This window comes from Branchiostoma floridae, chromosome 5 (genome assembly GCF_000003815.2).
Source record: "Branchiostoma floridae strain S238N-H82 chromosome 5, Bfl_VNyyK, whole genome shotgun sequence".
Taxonomy (NCBI): Eukaryota; Metazoa; Chordata; class Leptocardii; order Amphioxiformes; family Branchiostomatidae; genus Branchiostoma; species Branchiostoma floridae.
Genome location: NC_049983.1, coordinates 1822160 through 1848460, shown reverse-complemented (window position 1 = coordinate 1848460; position 26301 = coordinate 1822160). Strand labels below are relative to the sequence as shown.

Here is a 26301-nt window from a genome sequence, read left to right as displayed (position 1 = left end):
ACTTTATTATTATATATCATAATCAATTTTGTTTAGTTTAAAGGAGGAGGGCTAAGTATAAGCTTCACAAGCTTTTCCCCTCCTCTTGCACCTGTTTTATCCATTGTTTTCGTTTTGTGTTTTAATGTAATACTTGTGTGCGAATAAATAAATAAAGAAACAATGTCAATGAGTAACTGTTACTTCAGGTCATATGTTAAAGTTACGATCACACGTAGACACACCGAGACTATAAATGAGACTACACGCCTTCTTTATTAAACAATATGAAAAAGTCTCCTCTTATCAAATTTGCGATGTATAATCAGAACATTTTGTTTGATATAGAGGGTTTTTCCATTCTGTCCAGAGTCAATTGAAGACGAATATCACTTTATGGTTGTTTGTCCCAAATATTCTGATAAAATTATACGCAATTCTCTATACAGAAGGCTGTCATCTTATACACAAGGATTTATCTCAATGGACCTGAAGTGCAAATTCAAATACATCATGACATGTGACAATCCCTGCATGGCAGATATAGGAAAATATATCAAAGAAGGTTAAGACATTAGAAATTCGTAAAATGATTGTAAAAGCGTCCAATGAATGTAAGAAACGTATCTAATACTACAACTTTATTAGTTAGATAAGCCTTAAGTTAAGCTATAGAACTGTAGTTATGTAGATGCCATACTTTGTACCTCGTACAATTGTTGTGCAATAAAGTTATATCTATCTTAACAAACGTCACAGGTAGTTACAGAAATATGCATTATAATTTTCTTTCCTTTTACCGGTATGGTGAGATGAAACGTTAGATCGTACAGGTATGGTTTTCTCTGGGATCGTAAAATACACATGTCATGTACCAAACCTGAAATCACATTTACCATTACAGTTAAAAATACAGGTTTTAAAACAAATTTCTTGAAACAAATAAACATGAAAATATGACTCATTCATCAGTCGAAAGGAAACAAGAAATGCGGTCTTTGGCATGTATGGAGGAAACAGGTTACTCAGCGGTGTAATTTCTTGGTTCCTGAAAACACAAAGGAAATGTTGTAGTATGCCGAAGTCTTTATACCAAATAAGGCCATGGCTATTCTTATGTTGTGGAATTCATTACGTGCACTCCTGTTTATCGTATAAAGAAGCACATGTATGCCGTAGTTTACAAACATTATATCGGAAATCGTATACATATCTAGTGGATTGCAATGTCTATGTTAAATTATATATGTCAAAGATGTGAAAGAACAAAAATGAAACTTTACTGTTTGATATATTATGCTCTGTATGCTCAGACGTTTGTTTATTCTTTCTGAACACTTGGACAAACTTTCTTGGCCAAACATTAACACTATCGCTTCATTTTTGTGGTTCCCAAAAAATGTGATCCATGTAGTAAATTTAAGACTTTAAAAAACTTAAAAACTTAAAATCTATAAATCTTTGAACAATCTTTCGGTCATCGTTCTGTCGTTTTAAATCAATGTGACCGTTGGTTTCTGAAATCTCTTACCCAGTGGTCCCAGTGAGTGACCAGGTTGAAAAACTCGTTCCCAGGGCACTCAGTGGGCCGGACCTGACGATGACCGTACAGGGTGTAGTTTGCCACCAACTTTTTTCTACAGTAAACATATTCATTATTATTAGGTAAATCAGACGATACATAGCCATCACGTGGCGACAAGAATTGTAATAAGGAAGTAGAGATAACCTAACGTTAGTACTAATTTTTCTGTACGGAATTCTACATTTCAACACAAATAGATAACACTTGAAGGTGTCGTCTAGTTATCTTTACCTGCCTTTACCACCATAATGCTGCTTTCTACGTGTTATGTTTGCACTTGTCCTTTATTGTAAATCATCTAAAGCTAAGGGCACAACCCACCGTACGTACAAATACGTGCTGTCTACGTGCCGAAACGTGGGCAATCTTTTGGGATCTGTAAGTGGTAAGTACCGCCTCCGTACAAACTCGTAGGGAATTCGACGGATTTTGGAGCACGTAGACACGCCGAAGAACTTTACGTGCAGGCAAAAATTTGTGTGCCGTGCGTTAACGTACTCCCTCCCTGCTCTTGCCAGTCGTTCCCCACGTTTTCAGAAATACGTGGCCGACGTGGCCTCCCAAAAAAAACGAACGGACAAATTGCACGTACGGTGGGTTGTGCCCTTAGAAATTCTTATGATGACATACTTGTCCACGCCAAGCTGGATCAGCGCTTTCCCTGCCGTAATGGCCTCCTTCGGGGGCAGCTTGTCGGTGAAGTCCCCGATGAAGCAAATTCCTGGTTGGAAGTACAAAGATTGTCTGTCAGACAACAGATTTTAAGTACTAATTCACTGCACAAGTTTAATCTCAAACGGGATCAGAGTTAATCGTTAGTTGACATCTTTTGCATGCTGGATGACTATGCGTATACGTAGCACAGGAGGTAGATTTAACGTGTCCTTACCGATGGAGCGGTTGTTCCAGTCCGGCCCGGCCTGGGCGCCCTTCACTCCCCACCCCCGCCCTTCAAACACGTCGCCGTTCCCGCCGACTAGAAAGTTGTAGCCGATGTCATCCCAACCTCGCGTGTCCATGTGGAAGTTCTGAGTTTGTTATCAATAAGATTCGTTTCAATACATTTTTTTACTCAAATATCAATCGTAAGTAGATACTAAACAGGACAAGAATAACAACTATATTCTCGTGATTTTTGTTGCAATACTTGACAGGCACTGATAGGAGTCGCTGCAGGTAGAGGCAGTCGTAGACAACCCGTTTTCAGAACAACGAGACTATTTCGCATCAATTTTGCTCTGACAGATAGTGATTTTCAAGCTTTAGCTTTAATCCCATCTATATCAAGGTTTACAACACCCCCCAACTAGTGAGGGGGGGGGGGGGGGGGGGCATCACAGATTTTCTGCAACTTATGATCCACTGCTTACAGAATTAAGTGTTATATCTGCATAACGTGACGTCACAGAGGCAGTGGATAGCTAGTCTTAGGACAAATACCGGAGTTGGACAGTTAATAATTTAGGTAACTCCAATTTTTTTGCTAAATATTACAGTTTAACTTTGATCAAGAATAGCTCTTGCCTTGCAGTTTGGCCGCAGAATATTCACATACACTTACTCTACTCCGGTCTAGATTACAATCGAAAAGAATCGAAATTTACATGCACAGTAGAAGGCGCTTAATTGCAAGCCCATTTTTGTAGCGTATTTCGTGCATTTATCCGGGTGGTGCAACAATGCGAAGTTATCCAGCTGGACCGCACCGGCTTAGGATTTGGGGCTTCCGTGCAGTTTACAGAAGTGTGCGTTAAAAAAAAAATCTACTTTAAAATGTTATGTCAGGGGTTGAAAAAACTTATTAGTCACGTAAAACTATGTACACAGTTAATAGAATTTTCATCAAACAATGACTACTATTTCAAAGGTAAACTCACGTACTAAATTTTCGATGTCTAACAGCCCATCTTGATCACGGAGTGACCAAGTGAGGGGCTAAAGATCCACGCAAGTCTCGACCTAGTTCTCGCAATTCTCGCGAGAACTGGGTCACTCCGTGATCAAGATGGACCGATAGCCATCGAAAGGAACGTGAGTTTACGTACCTTTTCAAATAGTAGTCAATTTTGATGAAAATTCTTTTAACTGTGATATTTACCTATATACCCTGTACATACTTCTCACATTGAGACCTGTTTCAACACACATATTTACCTGTATACCCCGTACATACTTCTCGCATTGAGACCTGTTCCAACACATATATTTACCTGTATACCCCGTGCATACTTCTCGCATTGAGACCTGTTCCAACACACATATTTACCTGTATACCCCGTACATACTTCTCACATTGAGACCTGTTCCAACACACATATTTACCTGTATACCCCGTACATACTTCTCACATTGAGACCTGTTCCAACACACATATTTACCTGTATATTCCGTACATACTTCTCACATTGAGACCTGTTCCAACACACATATTTACCTGTATACCCCGTACATACTTCTCACATTGAGACCTGTTCCAACACACATATTTACCTGTATATTCCGTACATACTTCTCACATTGAAACCTGTTCCAACACACATATTTACCTGTATACCCCGTACATACTTCTCACATTGAGACCTGTTCCAACACACATATTTACCTGTATACCCCGTACATACTTCTCACATTGAGACCTGTTCCAACACACATTTTTACCTGTATACCCCGTACATACTTCTCACATTGGGACCTGTTCAGACACACGTCTGGTTCATAGCTGTGGTGGATGATGACGTAAGGTACAGGTGACGTCAGGTTGGCACGTGACTTCGGTTGTCTCGCGCCCCATTGTGCCCTGGTGATAATGGTCAACTCAGATTCACCTGAAATGTACGTGCTTAATTTACATTTTCATGATGATGAAAATTAGCAATTAATGACCGTGTTTACACACGCATTTTCAGAGTCCACTTGAAGTACGCTCCGCTACTCAGCAGAGTCTGTGTAAACAGAAATTAAGGGTACTTTTCGGCGACTTGAGTAACTTCGAAACCTTCTTTATACCCCCTTTCCACTAGGATGGCGCTCTCATGAGCTCACCGCGCTCAAAATTTGACATATAGCTCAACGAATTCTATAGAAAAGAGACTGATATTTTAACATTTAGCGTGTTTTGTTGTCTTCACAGTCACACTTTTACTTTTGTATGGTATACTCAGCGTGAAAGCGAAGGTTACACATATCCTATTTAGGTAGCAGTGAGAGCGCATCGCGATCGCCGTTTAGAGGAAAGGGGGCCTCAAGTCGATCTTTGGATGGGTAAGTCGCGTTTTATTGTGACAGTTTAAATCCAAGGCGTCAACTCTCGGTGAGTTATGGAATGTTCAGTTCAGGGGTCATATGAGACGCGATGAAGGGTCTAGGCGCAAAATTGAACGTTTGCTGCTTACTTTTCATAACAAACGTTTTCGGTAGCTGTTGCCAAGTCTGTGAAGAGTGAGGCAATACTGTGGTCATGACACCGCCAGTGCAGCTGGGCGTTCCGAGTCACTTCGCGGCCCCGTGTGTTATACCCCTGTCACATTTGGCGAAAATCGATCGGTCGACGATTCTGCAACAATCACCCAGCCTCTCAACAAGGTACAAGGTACAAAGTATGGCTTACATATGACAGGATTGGTTTTCAGGTGAAAAAATACGCGCAACCCTCTGTCGATCTTAAATATGGCCGACCTTCTATCGATACGCCCGAAGATCGTGGATAATGTGACAGGGGTATTAACAAATCGCTTCCGACTCAGACTCCGCAATTAAGCAATTAAGTGTTGCAATACTTAACAAAACTGATGCAACTTCGAACAGCAGCGTCCTACCTCTAAACTTGTCTACTGAAAGTCGACGAACATTGGGCATTGTCAGGAAAAAAACCTGACCGGTCAAAAAAAATCCACCTAACATCTGCTTTGAGATTGGGCTATGACGTCAATGGTTAAGTCAATACATATACTAGAGGTTACGGAAAATAAGAAGCCAAATCACTAATTTTCTCGATATATCCAAGAGTCGCGTTTGCTACGTCTTGTATCATTATAATGCCAAACTCCTCCTCTTCTATTTTGACAAGATCAATACCTGTCTATTAGTCTTTGGACAAGAACTTGCTAGTTGACTTTCTAGTTGACTTTCTGTCATATCCTGTGCAGCATTTAATTCCTATGTAGAACAGAGATGCCCGAACACCGGCTCCCGACCCTTCCGCCTTGTCGTGGTGCGAGAGCCCGAATGTACCAATCTCCTAGTCCCGGGGTAGGTGCCACATTCCTACTCTGTAACCTCGAATGAGGGGGTGGAGCTTGGGTAGTCGCCAAAGGAAGGGTCCACCGGACAAGGACAGTCTGTAAAACCTACGACCCGAGGACCTCCCTGTCACCGTCCAAGCTTGCTAGGCCATGGCAGATGAACCCCGGGTTTAAAGGGTGGGAACAGTACTGCGCGCACCGTCTCTCACCTAAAAAAGCCCCCAGCGCAGGCTCTAGGGCCAACCCACGTCCCCCCCCCCAAGTCCTGTAGCGATGGGAAAGGGGCAAAACGGCAAGTGGAAGATGCCATGGAATGCCGCAGTTCCAATCCTGCATGCAGGCGGTTCAGGATATTGGTCGTCTGACTGTTGAATTGAAGATGACAACAGCACCCGGCAGCACCCTGAACGACCAAGCAGCCCTCTTTAGGGACAGCACTGCTTGCTCCACACGGAGACAGGCCTAGAAAAGGTGGCCTAAAAAAAGCTCGTCTTCATCCAACCCAGTTGGCAGGCCGTGGCCAACGGGCATCTTCCCCAGCGGTCGCAGAAATGGGAAGAATAGTGGCTCCACATCTGCCCCTAAAGGTGTGAATGGACTAAGGCTAGCATGTTGGAACATACGGACCATGCTAGATTCAGCGGTCAGTAACCGCCCTCAGCGACGCTCTGCTCTAGTTGCAAATGAGCTCTCCCGTCTGAACATTGACATCGCCGCCCTCAGTGAAGTCCGATTTCCAGACTTAGGCAGCCTAAAGGAGCAGGGTGCAGGATACACCCTTTACTGGTCAGGCAAGCCACAGTCAGAGCGACGCCTCTCCGGAGTCGGCTTCATGATTGAAAACACCTTAGCCTCCAAGCTGGAGAACCTACCGACAGGTCACTCTGACCGCATCATCTCCATGCGCCTGCCCTTGAGAAAGGACCAGTACGCCACCCTGTTCAGTGTTTATGCACCAACTCTCCAAGCAGACCCTGCAGACAAGGACAAGTTCTACTCAGACTTGCGCACCCTAGTGCGGAACGCCCCTGCAAACGACAAGGTCATTATTCTCGGAGACTTTAATGCTAGAGTGGGCCGAGATTCAGAAGCCTGGAAAGGAGTCCTCGGGAAACACGGTGTTGGGAACTGCAACGAAAATGGGCGTCTCCTGTTGGAGACCTGTGCTGAACTGCAGCTATCCATCACTAATACCGTCTTCCAACAGAAGAACAGGTTCAAAACAACCTGGATGCATCCCCGGTCAAGACACTGGCACCTTATAGACTACATCTTAGTACGCCAACGGGACCTTAGGGATGTCTTGCATACCAGAGTGATGCCCAGCGCAGAATGTCACACTGATCACCGCCTTGTGCGATGCAAGCTCAATCTCCACTTCAAGCCTAAACCAAAGCGAGGAGGCCCTCCCAGGAAGAAACTCCAGATCGACAGGCTGAAGTCAGCTGCAGTGAGAGCTGACCTCCAAGTCAACCTTAACTCAAAGCTGGAAGGCCTGGACTGCCCCACAGACTCCTGCCCTGAAACTCTCTGGGCTCAACTAAAGACCGCCGTCCTGCAGTCCTCTGAAGAAGTCCTGGGGTTCACCTCAAGGAAAAACAAGGACTGGTTTGACGAAAATGACCAAGAAATCCAACAACTGCTGGCGAAGAAGAGAAGTGCCCACCAGGCTCATCTCGCACAGCCCTCCTGTCCTGCAAAGAAAGCTGCCTTCCGCTCCTCATGTAGCGACCTTCAACGCAAGCTGAGAATCATGCAGAACCAGTGGTGGGTCAACCTTGCCAAGAAGACGCAGCTCTGTGCGGATACTGGTGACTACAGAGGTTTCTATGAAGCTCTGAAAGCGGTCTACGGTCCTTCTCACCAGGTGACTAGCCCTCTGCGCAGTGCCAATGGCAAAGATCTCCTCACGGATAAGACATCCATCTTGAACCGCTGGGCAGAACACTTCCAAAACCTCTTCAGCATTGACCGTTCTGTCAATGACTCCGCGCTCCAGCGGATCCCTCAGCAACCCATGCTAGAACAGCTGGACTTAGTGCCAACACTAGAGGAGGTAAAGACAGCTACAGAACAACAAAAGAGTGGGAAGGCTGCAGGTGTAGATGCCATACCACCAGAAATCTGGAAGCACGGAGGTGCTGCACTGCACATTACACTTCACAAACTCTTTGTGTTATGCTGGGAACAGGGTAAACTACCACAAGACCTACGAGACGCTGTCATCATTACCCTGTACAAAAACAAAGGGGAAAAGTCAGACTGCTCAAACTACAGGGGGATAACTCTTCTCTCCATTGCAGGCAAAATCCTGGCAAGAATTCTCCTAAACAGACTGGTACCTGCCGTTGCAGAACGCCATCTACCAGAGAGCCAGTGTGGCTTCAGAGCTAACAGGGGCACCACCGACATGGTCTTCGTGCTCAGGCAGCTCCAGGAAAAATGCCGTGAACAGAACAAGGGTCTATACGTCACCTTCGTGGATTTGACGAAGGCCTTTGACACAGTGAGCAGGAAAGGCCTATGGCAGATCTTGGAGCGCCTAGGTTGTCCACCAAAGTTCCTCAGCATGGTCATCCAGCTGCACGAGAGCCAGCGTGGTCAGGTCAGAAGCAGGAACGACCTTTCAGAGTCCTTCCCGATCACCAACGGGGTGAAACAGGGATGTGTCTTAGCCCCAACCCTCTTCACCATCTTCTTCAGTGTGATGCTCCAACAGGCCACAGAAGATCTCGGCGACGAAGACGGCATCTACATAAGATACCGCATGGATGGTAGCCTGTTCAACTTGCGGCGACTACAGGCCCATACCAAGACCCTAGAGCAACTCATACGGGAGCTACTCTTCGCTGATGATGCTGCCCTTGTGACACACACGGAGACTGCCATGCAGCGTGTAACTTCCTGCTTTGCGGAGGCAGTCAGCTTGTTTGGTCTCGAAATCAGCCTGAAAAAGACAGAAGTTCTCCACCAGCCAGCTCCACAGGAGGTATACCACCCACCTCGCATCATGATTGATGAGTCAGAACTGAAGCCAGTCCACCAGTTCACCTACCTGGGGAGCACTATTTCCTCTGATGCAAGAATCGACAAGGAGGTGGACAATAGACTAGCTAAAGCAAACAGTGCCTTTGGCAGGCTCTACAGCCGAGTTTGGAACAACAAGCACCTGAAGAAAGCCACAAAAGTCAGTGTCTACAGAGCCGTGGTATTGACGACCCTTCTGTATGGCTCGGAGTCATGGGTCACATACAGACACCACCTGCGTCTCCTAGAACGGTTTCATCAACGATGTCTCCGCTCCATCCTCAACATACACTGGAGTGACTACATCACCAATGTTGAAGTCCTGGAGCAAGGAGAGATCCCCAGCATCGAGGCCACCTTGATGAAGACGCAGTTACGCTGGGCAGGTCATGTCTCAAGAATGGAGGATCATCGTCTACCAAAGATTGTCCTCTACGGCGAACTCTCCACCGGCTACCGCCACAGGGGAGCACCGAAGAAGAGATTCAAAGACTCTCTGAAGAAATCTCTGGCTTCTTGCCACATTGACCTTCACCAGTGGCCAGTCCTTGCTGCTGAACGTGAGGCTTGGCGACACACTGTAAACCAGTCAGTCTCAACATTTGAGAAGAACCGCAAAGCTGCCCTTGTAGAGAAGCGCAGCAGGAGGAAGACCCGCAAAGTCACGGCTCCAACTACAGATCCAGCATTGATCTGCAGCCGCTGCGGCCGAGTCTGCCTGTCACGGATAGGGCTCATTAGCCACCAGCGCGCCTGCAACAGACGTGGGAAACAACCCTAGACGATCTTCGTCAGCGAAGAAAAGCCGAGAGAGAGAGAGAACAGAGAACGATGTTGTACGGGCATCTCGGCACTTTATAAGGGTTTCTTGCGACAAAAGTGGGGAAAAAAGACGTTCAAAGCTTGACACACCAACCGCCGTTCAATCGAACTGTCCGTAGTACATGTCGTTACAAGTTCTAACTTACCAAAGGTTGTCGTCAAGAAGTAAATTAGAAGAACCGCACCCGTCACCAGTAGAACAGACACAACAGCGCCGACAAGCACAAATCTTGTCACCTTTTTGCTGTGTTTTCTGTTCCCCTTCTTCTCCTCGGCCATGTTGCTAACAACTTGACAACCTGAGCTTACATAATATATCTACCAACGGCTGACGTTGATCTTTGGTCTCTTAATACATCAACATATATTTACCCTACGGAACTTTATTTGAGATCAATGGTCATTGAGAATTATCGATATCAATAACCTGGGAACAGTTGCAAATATATCATCCTCCACAGACTTCTAAAAGCGCTATCTAGTATTCTTTTAAGGCACCAGAAACGCAATTCTCTTGTCATATATGCATTAGATTTGGAGTACCTTAGCCCGTTTTGAATATCGAGAATCAGTGCCCCCCCCCCCAAAAAAAAACAATGACACAATATATCATATATCGATAAGTCAAATCCTCGTTTCTGAATAGCCTCCGTTACAGTCTTAGGAACAGTCTTTTTGGGGGGGGGGGGGGTCGTGGGCAAAGACTCGCTATCATGGCAAACTCACTTCCTCGACAAACTCCCTTCCTCGGCAAACTCCCTTTCCCAGCACAAGAGAACATAGCCAACGTTGAAAATCCCCCCTACCCCCAAAAGCCCCGTTCCGAATACTGTAACGGGTGATCTGCAATTTACACACGCGTTTTCGGAGTCGGCTTGGACGATGTCCTAGACTACTGTAGTGTCAGCAATAACTGGTAGACGATAAAGTCAAACCCATTTCAAGTCATCCCGGAGGAATGAAGCGAAACGGCTGTCACAATGGGGTATTCTAAATCACTTCGTGGCCATGTTAGCAAATAGTACGCGTGTGTTAGTCGGTCCATAGTGGTATATGTGTAGTATTAAACTGTACGTTTGGTTGTATATACACTGCCATACATTGCCACTGATACAATTGTTGTGCAATAAACCATCTATCTACCTATTTATCTATCTATCATAAACATGAGACGACAGGTTGACCGTTCAAGAGAATTCATTTAGTGACGCGCGCGGGTTCAAATGTGCATATTGTAAGCATGGTACCTGATAGCATAGGTGCCATCCTCCACAGTACGTACTCGCTTAAGTCGGGTTCACACGTCATATTCTTGTTACCTCCATGAAATGTCATGGAATGGAGGTTATATTTTCTGTTATGTGTCTCTGTCTGTGTAGATGATTACTCAAGAACGGCTGGATGGATTGGTTTCATACTTGTTGTGTTGGTGGGTTGTGATGAAAGCTCGAATTGATGAGATTTTGGGAGCCGTATCTGTCGTTATAATCGATGTAATAATATCAGAAATCACCCCTATATTTGAGATATATTGGTACAGGCATCTTGCTTTATGTGTTTGTTAATGGGCTTAGCTCCAAGCAGATGGTGAGGTGACAGCTGTTTGGGGAACCCCGAGTTTTTTTAATATGATAATTAGCTTTATTTATGTCTGCTTAGGATGTCATGGAGATGTGAAGCGTAAGTATAATTGTAAGAAGTTGAGGTTCATTTAACGATAATGCTTAACAGGTATGGATGTCTCACATATTGTACTGCTGCTTTGAGTGACATGGTGATTAAAATGCCATTAGGTCCTCTCATCTGGGTTGGGTGTCAGAAGTTTTATGGGCGATACAGATGTTCTGATTTCGTTACGATAAGGGACAGTTGTTAGTTGTCTCTTTCGTAGCCAATGGTACTTGTTTTTTAGCAGACGGGGTTGGCGCCAAGTATTCATCTTACAGTTGGTGTAGGGCTGTCAGAGGAAAGTGTGCATCTCGTTTTTGTACCGTGTGAACAGCTGATGTTATGACATATTGGTGGAAAATCAAATCACCATCTGACTAAAGTTGGCCACATCCCTTCTTCTTTCTGAGTTTCCCAACTTCCTCCCACCACACAGCTCTGAGGCACATAGTCGAACCTCAATAATGCTGACAACCTTAGACATTTTAAATGCCAAACATCAGGCTTAAGGAACGCACATTACACAATTAAGTGTCACATTTTGATAATTACTGAATTACTAATCAGATGGACATCCTCTGTGTCATTAAATAAATACACCACTACTTTCCCATAACATTTATAACCATTACTCTCAAATACAACCGACTATAAACATACATACCATCCACAAAAAAGTAATAAATATTTCATGGAGGTATGAGGTCTACGAACTCTAGTTTTTGTTTGCAAATCGTTAATATCTTATGATGTGCAGAGAAGGTAGTCCGATGTTTCTTCCCACTATCACCAGCCATGAAAGTATTGTGACGTGTGTATTTAGTCCTTCTGTGTGTTTCTGCGTTTGTGTGCGAGTGCGTCACTGTGTCAGTCTGTCTGTATGTGTACACAAACACATTTACACACATAAATAGAGTCACTTTAACGCACAGACACGCAAACACACACACACACACACACACACACACACGCATACATATATGTATATGTATATAATTGAATATACATAATGTATATATGTGTGTGTGTGTGTGTGTGTGTATGTGTTTGCGTGTGGGAGTGGGTGTACCATTGTGTGCACGTGCGTGTGCCTGTGTACGCTTGCGAGTGTGTGTTTGCGTGTTTTTGTGTACGCGCACCCAAAGTTAACATGACCTGCTCAGTCCGCCCCTTTGGCAATTCCCTGCCGAACATCTACGATATTTACGTGATAAGGGGAGCAAAACGTAGCTATAAATTAAAAAGGACCTCAACCACCTGGTCGTTAAATATGATTATCATATAGACACCTCATGAAACCACCTTGTTCGCTTTGCTCACTCGGTGGTTACATTCGGTGGTTATAGCAAAGGACCAGGCGTTATCACACCATATACAGCTCGGGGCGGGTCATTAATCCTTATGATTAATTAAAGAATTCAAAGAAAAAACAACAAATTTAGCACAATTGCAACATACCGCTGTTCAGAACTGGGTTAAGCTAAGGGCACGACCCGTCGTACGTGCAAATACGTGTTGTCTACGCGCCTAAACATGGGTAATCTTTTGTTAAGTACTACCTCCGTACGACCTCGTAGGGAATCCGACGGATTTTGGAGCACTCAGACACGCCGTAGAACTTAACGTGCAGGCCATCGGGCTTTGTGTGCCATCGGGCTGCGGATTCGATATGCCAGTACGGGACACGCGCCTGTCCTGTACAGCCTGAACGTTCTCAGAAATACGAGGCGGACATGGCCTCCCCAAAAAAACGTACGAACAAATTGCACGCCGACGACGGGTTGTGCCCTTAGCGTAACCTGATATCTCGTGTATTCCAGCTTCAGTCCGCTCTTTGATCATTCCCTGCCGAGCATCTACGATATATACTGTAAATGCATTTAAGTTCGCGGGGATTTAATTTCGCGGTAGCGGGAAAAAGAAATTTTCGCGGTGGTTTTAATTTCGCGGTAACACCATAGACTGCAGTCAAATACCATTATTGAAAAATGTTCACGGTGGTTTTAAGTTCTCTGTCAAGTGGTCACCGCAAAAACCGCGAACATTAATCCACCTCGAACATTTCTGCATTTACAGTACGTGATAAGAGGAGTAATACGTGGCTACAATAAGAAATGGACATCAAGCACCTGGCCGTAGAAGATAATTAAAGAATTCAAAGCGAAAGAAACAAGAGTTCGTAGACCTCAGGCCTGCATGAAATGTATTTGGTGTCTGTAGACCTATTGTGTATTTTTTTTCCTTTTCGTCCCTGGTTGCGTGGTTGGAAAAGTGATATTTTTACCGTGTTGGTTGTGCACTATGCAAAAGTCTGAAATTCCATTTTCAGAATGTGTAAGTTTGGGCATGGATGAACATTAATTATTGTGGATTTCTTAAGCATGTAACCAACCACAGTACCTTAAAGTTATTGAGACGACTTTCCCTACCTTTTTTGGTCTCAGAGTCAGATGGCCCATGTAGTTGTTCTGTCACATATGATATATTCAGTACTGATATCTTCCTATTTCAATGTACTGACCTAATGCAGCTGCTAAATCTCCTTGTTGTACCAATGATATTCATTAAAGATTTATTTCTGGAGTGTTATATCACTTGACACTGTAAGGCTATTTGCATAATTTGAAAAATTATATTTTTACAGTAGTTCCATAGACAATATGAATAGTGGTAGGCCCCATCCAGCAGCATTAGGGTGGTATGATATTTTGTTCAATCCGTCCAACTAAAACCTAAATCTCCTGAAGTACCTAAGCCAAATTTTACAGCAGAATTTACTACTCAAAATGTCCTTGTCAATCCCATTCATAAATGGCAAGCTGTTGGCAACTTTAAAAAGTTCAGAAAGCTGTCGTAGTCAGAGTGAACACCCAGCAAACATCCCCCAAATCAATGAGCAGCTGCTTAGAGGAGGAAACAATTTCATCATATTTTTGCAGTGACAAAATGCAACAAACGATACCAAATTTAAAACAAAACAAAGCCTCTACCACTTAACCTTGCCCGTACTATAGATTAAGCAGGCCCAAAAATCAAGCGAATATGACTAGCCCCAAACTACCTGCATACAATACGGAATTGGCATCCCCAAAGGAACAACAAGAAACAGGAAAAATCATACACATACCTTTGTCTTACACTCAAGCTCTATACATTTCTCCTCCACTTTAGAAAGTTGTATCTTCTGCTGATTGCCAAACAGGGTAAAGGAACTTGTACCAGAACATTAAACCCAGTACTACACAGCTCTCAAAACACCACAAACTCGGACTAAGAAGCAAACTCAAACTGTACCTAACAAATACAGCAACAGATACTAGACTAAGTATATCATCTGGCAGGTCAGACACTGTTGATACAAAGTAACCTGATACATTGAAGGTGGCCCAGGCGGCAGGCCAGATGATGGTTCTAGGTGTAAACTTAAAGACCTCTCAATCAACCAAAACAGATGATGGTTCTACCCAATCCAACCGTCAGCAACCAAGCAGATATTGGGGGGATGCCCCAATCACACAAAAACAGGGTCAACCTATACAGTATCAAGTTCAAGCACTAGGAGGCCCAAAATCAAACCTGACCACCAAGACACCACCAACAATTCACGTACCAAATAGCAACACAATGGCACCTTGCGTTCCGGAGATACAGCGCACACCCCGTGCCCGCACAAAAAGTAACCTAAAATGTCAAGTTCAAGCACCAAGGGCGCCAAAATCAAAATTGAGACTTATTCAGCCACCGCCAACACATGTGCCAAATATCATCGCGCCAGCACCAACCGTTCAGAAGATATAACTCCGGAAATACCCCTCCGGACACAAAATTCAACCTGCCGGGTCAAGTTCAAACGCGACAAGGCCCAAAGTCAATCCTAGGCAACAGGCAACAACCCCCCACCCATGCACCAAATATCGTCGCAATCGCGCGTATCGTTCCAGACACACAGCGCCAAAAGTGCCCCCAAAACAACAAAAATGCCACCTGCAATGTCAAGTTCAAGCGCCAGGAGGCCCAAAATCAAACCTGAGTGTCAAGCCACCACCCCCAACCCGCATACCAAAAATCGTCGTGCTCGCACCATCCGTTCTCGAGATACAGCGCCCTAAATCCCCAGCTTCCAAATTTTCCCACGCCCGTGAAAACCATACCTGCATACATGCAGGTAACAAATTTAGCACAATTGCAACATGCCGTTGTTCAGAACTGGGTAACATAAAAACTGTAGAATCTGATACAAATATATCATATGTGTTGGAACCAATATCAACTAAGCTGCCTGGGTTTACCATATATTACATTCAATAAATAAATAAATAGATAATAGAATAAACATCGGATCATAATATTGGAAGCTTACCAGGTGGGCTGCCCATGCTTTCAACACAAACCGCCAAGATTGCTAGGACAATCCACACACCAAAATGGACAACCTTACCCATAGCAATGATCCAACAGGTGGTCTTAGGCACGTAACTGTGTTTAAGTGTTTCACGGAAGTAATAAAAGGCTAAAGGAACCATCGTATGCAGAACTAAATGTTAACTTCCTCTTGCAAAGTGCTGACATACTTCCGCATTTCGTGCCTAAACTTGTTTACAGGTCAAGGGTCAAATAAGGTATTGTTTGGATTATTCCATTCTCCAACAGGGTTGACTAATTTGTAATACCTAATACTGAGATTTTTCGGGGCTGGGGTGCTGTTATGCATTGGTTTGTGTGTTTGCACCTTTCATTTGATGGTTTTGGTATGAATTAAAGAAACGTAGTGATTTTGCGTCGTAGTACTAGTATTTGCATGCGACCCCCCTTTTAATGCCAAACTAGTACATACTACGCAATACAATATACAATAAATAAAATAGATCTAGGAGAATGTGAAATGCGTTCAAAGTTATACTAGACCTTCCTTTTTAATATTAAAAAAAATCAATTAAAATTTAAAATTTTAAGCGATTTTAGTCGCAACGTAAAGTAGAATGAACTAACGATACATTAGTGATATCAAATACCTAGAAAGGCAACATTTCCTAAAAAAGCACAGTAATTGTCCTTTTGTCAAGCTAATCACTACAATCCTCTTATCCTTTTTGTTTTTTCAAGAGATAGAACGAGCCAAGTGCTGACAGCCTTGATGGACAGCCTTGTAATTGATGACAGTTGATGGTCTGGTATACTGTCCCATCACACATCCTTCAGATAGTCATACCCAGGTGTGTCCTTCCAGTGAGGGGGCCACCCTGACTGCACTGACGGACGGTCCGACACCTAATAGCATTACAAGGAAATAAATAGTTTATACACCTTGGTCACGCGGCGGCCATGATAGATCGAAGACAAGGCAAACAAACGAAGGTTATTTCTTAAATCAGCTCCATTTTTTTAGTTTTAATTCTGGCCAAGCCACATAGAGGTTCACAAAATATGATCAAATAATGAATATTATAACAAGTGGTATGCACCGGCAGAGATGGCAATTTGGAGAAGCATAGACTGATCTCTGATCTCCTAGTCCCATACGACATGAAAATAGAATTATGATAATTCAAATATAATAATGCAAACATTTGACGGACGTCGACATGCAATCATTCTCTTATTGGTCGATTTTCTAATTTCCATGCTATCATTGGTTGAACTGCTGATTATGATGGTTAGTTTTTGTTTGCCTTTTAGTTATTGAACTCATTTTAGATCTGTCATTGGCCGTCGCGTGACAAAGGTGTATAACGAGTTAGAAAAACTATCTAGAGGCAAAAGATACAATTATTACAAAGTAAACAATCATTTTTTCGGGAGCCTATGTTGTTAACCCAAATTATAAACTTGCAAAACTACATTTTTCATGTCGCAGAATTATTTCTATTTTAGAAGGTATGATAGAAATTTCTCTTTTTTTTTCTATTTTTGACATGGGGTGGGTGCAAGATAGCCTGACAACCATTCTCGGTACTAACCGCTGGCTCAATGTAGTTGTAAATCTAAGGGCACAACCCGCCATACATGCAATTACTAGTTCATGCTGTCTACGTGCCAAAACGTGGTCGTGGGCAATGTTTGGGGATCCGTAAGTGGTAAGTACCGCCTCCGTACGAACTCGAAGGGAATCCGACGAATTTGGAGCACGCAGACACGCCGTAGACCTTTACGTGCAGGCAAAACTTTGTGTGCCATATTGGGCTGCGGATTCGCCCCCCGTACGTGCCAGTACGAGAGACGCGCCTGTCCTGTACAGCCTGAACGTTTTCAAAAATACGTGGCGGACGTGGCCTCCCCAAAACACTTACGGACAAAATGCACGTACGGCGGGTTGTGCCCTTAGCTAATTATATAACCACGACAGCCAGAGACTACCAAAGGTCATCAAAGTGATTAGTACACACAAATCTGTTTTCTTTTGCAGTGTATATAAGGAAAAGTATTTGTATCCCTACCCTTTCATAGTAGCTGGCCAGGCAAGGAAAACGTTCCTTCATTGGCAGTTTCATCCGCATAAGATAAGCAAGTGCTGGGACCAACGATGCATCGGCGAGAGTGAAGTCCTTCCCAGTGATGAAGGATCCTTCTCCATACTGCAGTAAGGGCAAGTATCACTAGGGGGCTCTTATGGGTGATCGTAAAATGGAAAGATTTACCTTCCCTTTTACCTCAAAGCAGATAACACGGACATACGATGTAATACATGGAGGATATAACAAATTTTGGTTCTAACTATGTCTTTTTCAGGTTTTCTTGCTACATTGCTGCTTTTTATTACACGGAAAAAGTCCTTTGTAATTTAGAATATCCTTGATGATTAGATATGCATCAATTATGCTGATTTGTTGACGTCATCGGCCCAAATCTAAGATGGATGACCATATAACCAGATCAAGTATAAATCACTTATAATCCCTCAAATTCGTGTTACATGTTATTTTTCAGCAAAAATGCTCAAGTAAACATTTTAGTCTATTCGTCTTTTGAGAATTTTTTTTTTTGAAAAGTCAAGTTGGTGGACCCAAGATGGTGGACCCCAAATGGAACATGTGTATGTATGACGTTATTTTGACGCTAGAGATGTTGATATTGACAAATAAGTCGTTGTTGAAATTAGTTTTCTGTTAGTTTACTTGGTGTTATATTTTTGTTGCATACCTTCAACCCTCATAATTTCTTTTTTCATCATTCATGAGTTATAGGCGTTTAAAATCTGGGCGTCAGAAACGCACACACTCCAGCCCCAACAACTAGAACTGAGCATAAAAGCTTGGTCAGAATAGGGTTAAAATTGACAATATGGGACTTGCCTTTTCGGTTTGCTACTGTGCATATAACATATAAGTATATACTGAGCTTGCTTTACCTGTGACAGATAATTTTCCCACAATGGCAGCTCTTCAGCCAAAGCTTTGATTTTCTCTCCAATATATACCTGATGAACATAAAGAAAGAAGTTGGAAATCATAGAAATCATGGAAAAACAAATCTTTGATTTACCAAAACTTCAGGAAATTAGGACTTGCCCCAGATTTTCAGCCAACTCTGTCAACCTTAATGACGAAATGTTGCAAATTTGCGATAAGTTCTAATTTGAGACGTACTCATGAGAAATAGTTTTGTTTTTGCTTAATGTTATTAACCAACACTGATGAACTTTCATGCAAATGCATGGAAATTATTACAGTAGAAAAACCATGAAGTTCAATGTCTTCACTAGACAAAAAACCCTGCCTGATCCCAGTCCTCCTGTTTTGTTCGGAATCTGTGAAAGAACAGGGCTTTGGCTTTGTCCATGATGTTCTGTGTCTCCATGAACCTCTGCAGCACCAGAGCCTGCTGGGAAGGGTCATCTGGTAGGAGTTGGGTTCCCTGGTTCTTGAAGGTGTTCTGTATAATAATGAGTCAATAAAAAGTTTGTCGCAAATTCTTGCCTGTGGGCTAATTGCACGTAACATGAGAGATTCAAACAGTGTAAAAACAACATTACAAGTGTCTACTCCAGTCTAAAACTAAATTTAGTAAAAGCTAACTCAAGATCCTGGGTTATTGGATTCTACTCATTTTTCGAAGACAGTGGAAGACGAAAGGTCCCACTTTTTTCTATTAGGCCATGTTGATTTAATTATATGGATGACATCCTCTGGTAACTCCAAAACTGATGCGAGCGAGCGAATAGAAAAAAGTTTGGCCCCAAAAAAAGTTGCCTTCAGTATGAAATCTAAGGGGCCAGGAAGGTTGAACATAGGACTAAACACACATAGTATGGTATACCAACAGTGAGGTGTAGGGACCAGTACATCATACGGGTGCAAAACATTTTTTCTTCTTGGACCGATGCGAAATAAAACAGACCTGAAAAAAATATCAGAGGAACAGGTTTCGCCAATTACAAAATGGACACACTAGATCTATGTCGGCAGGCATTTGGGGTCTTACCGGGGGCCAAGAAGACAACAAGGGCGAAGTCAAGTAGAGTTTATAGTCAATTGTACGAAGCTTCTACAGTCAAAGGAACAGAGACAGTTAGCCTTTATTACACGGAGATGGGATTTTAAAATGCCAGTGGGAGTCAAATAATCCACCAAACAGATTCCAGAAATCAGGTCCAGGTTCAAGTCCGGACCTGGAAATGATCCTCTGGACCTGAACGGGACCTATACCTGAATTCTCTGTACTGGTACCTCCCCCTACCAACAATAGATTTTTTTTTCTGTCCTTTCACATTTTATTCTTTGACTTTAGATTTATTTTGGCATTCTATGGCATTAGTTATCTGTTTTCTGATACTTTTTTCCTCAATCTACGGAATATTTGTGCTCATTTTACAGCTGCTTTGCACAATTTACTCTGTGGTCGAAAACTTTTTTTTGGAAACGGCCGAAAATTGGTGCGAGCGCGGATGTCATCCATATAATCAAATCAACATGGCCTTATGTGTGTTTTTTTAATGTTAGAAGCAGAACTGTTTTCTATTTGTCAATGAATGTTAAGAAGTTGGATTGGTTTTGGTGGCCTCCTCATCAACACTCTTTTCTTCGTGATCGTAGAAAGAGCAGTTAGTTGTCAACTGTCGCAGTAAAATAACCATCACTCTACTACCGAAGATGCAATAAGGACGCTGCAATGCCGGAAAGTCTATAAATTCTTTTTCGAGATATGTAGTGAACTAATTTAGATTTATTAACCATTATCATTAACGCACAATCCGATCTAATTCAACATTCACAAGAGGCTGTAACCTTGTAGGTAAATTTATGAGGATGAACTGAACTGAACTGAAGGTAAGTTTTTAGTTAGGCGCAAATAAATGACAAATTTCCCAAACGTCAGAATGAAACATGTCGACCATCCTTGATTAAACGTTGACGGTTCTCTAAATATACCATTAAACGATGCCAGTTCGCCTTTATTTAGGCCTTAAAGCTAACGCCATAGCCCTCCGTACGTGCAAATACGTGCTGTCTACGTGCCAAAACGTGGGCAATCTTTTGGAATCCGTAAGTGGTAAGTACCGCCTCCGTACGAACTGGTAGGGAATCCGACGGATTTGGAGCACGCCGTAGATCTATAGACCTTACCGTGCAGGAAAACTTTGTGTGCACCTTGAGTGCCTTGAGTTGACGTACTCGCTCTTGCCAGTCGTTCCCCCATTTTCAGAAATACGTGGCGGACGTGGCCTCCCAAAAAAAACGTACGGACAAATTGCACGTACGGCGGGTTGTGCCATAAGCTTTATGTGGTAAACCTTGCGTGTTAAATAGTGTTTAATCAGATGACGCACATGATCATCAAGAAATGATCGGCAATCACTAGGTGAGGAACAGAAGTGTTGAATTTAAACCTCTTTGTTTTGTAATACATATTTGTACATAGTCAGCTGGCACTCAAATACGTCGGTGAATGTTAGGCATTCGAGTACTAAGATTTTTTTATCAACATTGACATAACAGCTGCACATTTCAGCTAGGGGCACAACCCGCCGTACTTGCAAATACGTGCTGTCTACGTGCCAAAACGTGGGCAATCTTTTGGGATCCGTACGTAGTAAGTACCGTCTATGTACGAACACGTGGCGAATCCCACGGATTTGGGAGCACGCAGACACGCCGTAGAAATTTAAGTGCATGCAGAACTTTCTCTGCTCTCGGTATGCGGATTCGCCCGCCGTACGTGCCAGTACGGGCGACGCGCCTGCCCTGTACAGCCAATGAGCGCACAACGCACTGGCTCCGTGAGTGTATCAAAGTTTTCTCACACGGACGGCGCACGTAGCACGTGCGTGCTGCGCACGTCGTGATTGCGTGTTCCGTGCTTACTTCGCGCTTCACTTGTTCACCTGTGAATGCCGACGCACAACACAGTTGCACTGTAACGAGGGAGCAGGTGCTCCGCACTTACAACGCACGTGGCAAGCACATGGTTTCTGCAGTATATAAAGCCGGGTCGACGAAAGACTGCCAACCCGTCTCCAAGATGCGTAAGAAGACGCAGAAGGAGCCGTCAGTTGTATCTGTACCAGCTTCGACCAGAGCTGCCCAAAAGAAAGACCTTGAAAGGTCGTCCTAAATATACATCCCCGAAAATTTACGTTCATCGCACTTGAACGCACTTACACCATGCGAGTGAGTAAGGAAACCGTACGTAAGCAGCAAGTGTAGGTAGGGCCTGCGTTGTAGACCGTACGTTGTAAGCACGTGCAACTCACCTACCACTTGCGCAACGAACGATGGACGCAACCGCTCGCAGCCAGGTGAGGCGTGCATTGAGCATTAGCTTGAGCCTTGCATTCTAACCTTTTGTAGTTGCCGAGTCTCTTTCACCCTCCCCAGTATGACCAGTATGTGTATGTCTTTGCGGAACGGACTCGGCAGCTATAAAGATATTAATAGGTGCTTAGTTTGAATAGCAGGCTATGTACCCAGTGTCATTTATCACACAAAGGGAATATTTGACTTACCTCAAGATACAGGCAGATAGCCATTGACTCGTTTACAACAACATTCCCGTGCTTGAAGGCAGGGACCTGGCCACGAGGGTTAATCTTCATGATTTCGTCCGACTTTTGCTCTTTCTTTTCGAATGAGACCAGTTTGCTGTTGTAGTCTGATAGCTCCTTCTCTACCAGACAGATCATGACCCTCCAGCAGGGGATACTGCCGGACCCCCAGTACAGGGTCATGTCGGAAGACATGATTTTGTCTATAGGATATACCCCACAAGCGAAAGTGAGAATTAGGACATGGTATTGTCACGCGAGCAAGGTTCAATAGACTAAAGGTCATTGGACTGAACCAATAGATCAGAACGGAAAGTTCTGTTGCAACTGTTACGGTGCTACGGCAAAGGATAGTCACAATGGATGTCATAACAGATACAGTTATAGCATATAGAATAGCAATAAAATGACAGATTAATAATGCATGTATATGGCACCAGAAGCTGATATTGGAAATGCAGATTACAGATCTATTGGGGAAAGTGTGGTGGAATGAAGAATTTTCTGTACAGGTTACTGGGTTGTCATGTGAGTCTATCTGTTTAATGCGCAATAATTGTTTAAAGCCACACCACATACGCTTAAACAAGCCAAACTTCTGCATCTGCTTGGAGATTAGGGAGGCTTGCTCGTGACCCCGGATCTGCTCACACACGAGCGCCACCTAGCGGTCTGTTGTAACATACCATATCCGTCCACAGGAGGCGTCTACAAGCCGGAAGTGAAGACAGGCGCGAAATTCCACAGCTGATTCTTGCTGGTGCATGTGGCTACAGCTCAAGTGCTCACGTACATGGAAACCTGAATATCGCAGCTTTACTCTCGTACATAAACCGGTACGTCCGATATTATTGTTTCATAAGTAACTGGTCGTCGTTTGTACGTAGTCTTGGTCTCACAGGAGCGCCCGGCACGGTGTGCGCTTATTAAATTATAATTACTGTTGTATCTAGCAACGAATAATGATTTTAGCCCAAACAACCACTAGTGGGTCGATGGTGATGAGAGCTATAGTGTGGCAGATGATTACAGTTATAGACTAAATTGTAAGTTGGCTATGTAGTATCTTGGCTTTCTTCCTGCATGAGCTTGTTTTAGTAGCTGCATGTTATTACCTTTGTCAGAAGGTTATGTTTTCGGTTTTTCTATGGTGGTGTTGCTGTGTCCGCATTTGTGTTTATTGTACAGCATAAGTCGAGAAGCTGTGGATAGATCTTCTACTTCTACTTTTACTTTGGGGTTACCAGTGCTTTTGGCAAAATCGGTTGGGTGCTTGGTTTTGGGAGCTTGTTTGCCCGGGTCCGGCACGATAGGTCGCGGGTTCGATTCCCGGGAGCGAGCTTGGGATAAAAACTGTTCTACTCGCCTCTAGCGACTCATATCCCCTATTATAAATTATAAGCCCCGCAAGCCAGGGGGCATCGTAGGGGGAGGGGAGTAGTTGAGGTCCTGGCCTCCTGCCTGGCACAGAAATATCTTCATGATAGGGTAGGTGTCAGTTAAAGATGTAACGTTAAGTCTAGTTCGAGAATGGGAGTCCCATTGGTTTCATACGGTACTGCAGCAGAACTTGTATTTTACATACAAGTTCCGGTTACGTGTGTTTGTATGTGGACTCGTGATTGCTAGTAATGAGTACATGGATGATATTCAAGTTAAATAATCTCCAAACAGATCCTACAGTGGCATAAGATATTATAAAAATATAATAAGCTGGGGGATGGAGTTTAGCTGGCGACTAGTGGAATAAAACTCCTCTGCCGGCTAAACTCCTTCCCCAGGAGCTTATGATACTACCATATGCCACGGCAAGATCTACTTGATAGATATTCACTACTAATTTAGGTCAGGAGTTAGGTTTGTTGATGGTTTAGAGTACTGTTCATGTGAATCGGAAAAATCTTCCATTTCCAGGCCAAAGTTTGATTCCCAGGAACCAGCTGACTGTTTCTTAAGGTAGCAGAACACAGTTTTCGGCCTATGGGGATTTCTATAGTTAAGGACCACAAGGTGACTGACATCGACGCTGATAACATCATAGCAGGGTGCAGTTTTCAAGCACGACAAACTAATATGTTGAAGTCGAGGGTATAACCTACCAAAATAATTGAAAAACAGAAAAAGTTGTCGTTTTGAATTTTTGTAAAGACCTCTTTTAAATGGGGTCATGCGGGGTCATGCGGAACTGCAGCTGTAAAGGTCACGCGCATTTATACACCAAATGGACAAACATCAAAACCTTACACATACCACCTGAAAGTCGACTCCTTGTACTACCATATAGCAAAGCTCATCCCCCACTGCCGTTCACGTTACGGTGTTTACAGGCGCTTCCAGATTTCGGCCGCACTACTGTTTTACTCCTACGTAATAGACCACGGGGGTCGCGTAGAAATACTGTGGGCTGCGACCTTAAAACTCACCTCTCTAGTTTTCTACTAAATTCTAGTGGTGTGTAATGGCAAGATACGGCACAGGCATATTATACATGTATAATGACACAGAAATATCAAACTCGGAGATTCGAGGGCGAATCTCAACAACAAAACAGTAAGTACAAGTACTCACTTTCATGGCTAATATTTCTGTTTATTTTTGCACAGCAGCGAGGACGTCATTCGGATCTTTCACACACCACTGTTACCATGGCAACGGGAGGCCGAGTCCAATTCCAGTGGGAAAATTTCACCCCAATGCCGACCAGTCGCTCCTTCTGTACCGCAGTAGAGGGAGGCGACTCAAAACTGTACGTGATTGGTGGATGCGAGGAAAATGGAGTCCCCATCGACGCGCTTGAAGCGTACGATCCCGCTGCGAAATCGTGGGAGAAGCTAGACGGCATGCCGACCAAGAGGGCGGGGCCGGCGGCGGTGTCTGTTGGGCAGAAGATCGTCGTTCTCGGCGGGGTGAGCGTGACACAAGCGCCGCTGGATGCTGTCGAGGTGTTCGACATCGTGGAGAGGAAATGGACCCAGCTGAACCCACTCATGGCTGCAGCCTTGGGAATCGCTGCTGTCGCTCGAGGTACTGTAAATATGGTCCAAAATACGCCGTATATTATGGTCCAAAAAATTATCTTAAGCCAGTTACTAGTAGTAAGAATTCTTTCATGCCCATCTATCAATATTTCTTGTTTCTTCATTCTTCTTCATTCTTAATTCATTAATGAGAAAACAATGGAAGGTCAAAATGCCAATTTCACCAGGGAGGAAACCTAAATTTTGTGATCGCAGTGGTTTTAAGTTTGCGGTTAAAAAAATGTGTTGGCGGGTAAATGATGGAACAATCATTTACATTTCTACATTGCCTGCATCTTGCAAGCACATGACTTTAAATTTGTCCTGCAATTTCCAGGGAGAGAAAATTTAGGACCTGTAAATGTGTCATCTTTTCTGTCACAACACAAGTCCAATTCATGTTTATCCTCAAAGAAGTGACTTAATTTAGAGGATCTCCACTAGTTCCTGTCCAGCATGACAGAGTGGTATTTGTTGTCCTAAAGTTGTGTATCCTTCTCAATTATCTTCCTACTGCAGTGTAACTCTGGGCTTGCTGGATTGGATATATGTCACCCCCACCTAACTCCTTCTGCTTTTCCCCCTACCCGTTCTCCTTTTCCCCCGGACTTCTCCTTAACCCCTGCTGTACTTGTGCTGTGCCCCCGTCCTTCTTCTTGGCCCCCGGTGTACTTCTGCTTGCCCCCCGCCCTTCTGCTTAACCCCCAATGACCGCCGTCAACCCGAATTTCACGTAGTCGACACGAAAATCGTTCAGAAAGCAACAATAACGGTCGCGCCACGGAACATGAAATAGCCTATTCTCAATGACACATTCTGGGCCACCTTTCTGCCAAGTGGCGTTTCACAACTCCTTCCCAGTCTTTACTTCAAAGGCTCGCCCTCTCGGTGAAGGGCGTATGCATCCGCCCCGTCAGCATCGGGTACTCACACGAAAGTCGTGCCCAAACACCCTGCACGGCAACGATACACGGTCTCATATAT

General features: G+C 43.8%; 3 protein-coding genes across 4 annotated transcripts in view; 1 reads left to right on the top strand and 2 right to left on the bottom strand.

Annotated features, from left to right (window-relative positions):
• Positions 1–236: 236 nt before the first annotated feature.
• On the bottom strand, positions 237–15936 carry LOC118416065 (peptidoglycan-recognition protein SC2-like). 2 transcript variants are annotated; one of them, XM_035821122.1, is made up of 6 exons: positions 15683–15936; positions 4223–4389; positions 2454–2592; positions 2195–2285; positions 1511–1616; positions 237–1027 (listed from the first exon to the last, which is right to left on the bottom strand). In XM_035821122.1, exons 1-6 carry the CDS (start codon positions 15843–15845, stop codon positions 1001–1003), a joined length of 693 nt encoding a protein of 230 aa, XP_035677015.1. In that variant the 5' UTR covers positions 15846–15936; the 3' UTR covers positions 237–1000. The 2 variants fall into 2 exon arrangements, with proteins under 2 accessions (XP_035677015.1, XP_035677016.1); XM_035821123.1 differs by having other exon boundaries at positions 15761–15936.
• Positions 15937–16113: 177 nt separating this feature from the next.
• On the bottom strand, positions 16114–22577 carry LOC118416067 (glutathione S-transferase A-like). Its single transcript, XM_035821125.1, has 5 exons — positions 22262–22577; positions 19036–19191; positions 18668–18736; positions 17757–17894; positions 16114–16590 (listed from the first exon to the last, which is right to left on the bottom strand). The coding sequence occupies exons 1-5, from the start codon at positions 22493–22495 to the stop codon at positions 16507–16509; spliced, it is 681 nt and encodes a 226-aa protein (XP_035677018.1). The 5' UTR covers positions 22496–22577; the 3' UTR covers positions 16114–16506.
• A 378-nt stretch (positions 22578–22955) lies between these two features.
• LOC118416478 (kelch domain-containing protein 8A-like) overlaps positions 22956–26301 on the top strand; it is a gene marked incomplete at its 3' end in the record, with an annotated part of 12468 nt that continues 9122 nt past the window's right edge. Inside the window, 2 exon segments of the mRNA XM_035821588.1 lie at positions 22956–23136; positions 24904–25324. Of these exon segments, the coding sequence (XP_035677481.1) occupies positions 23065–23136; positions 24904–25324 (493 nt within the window).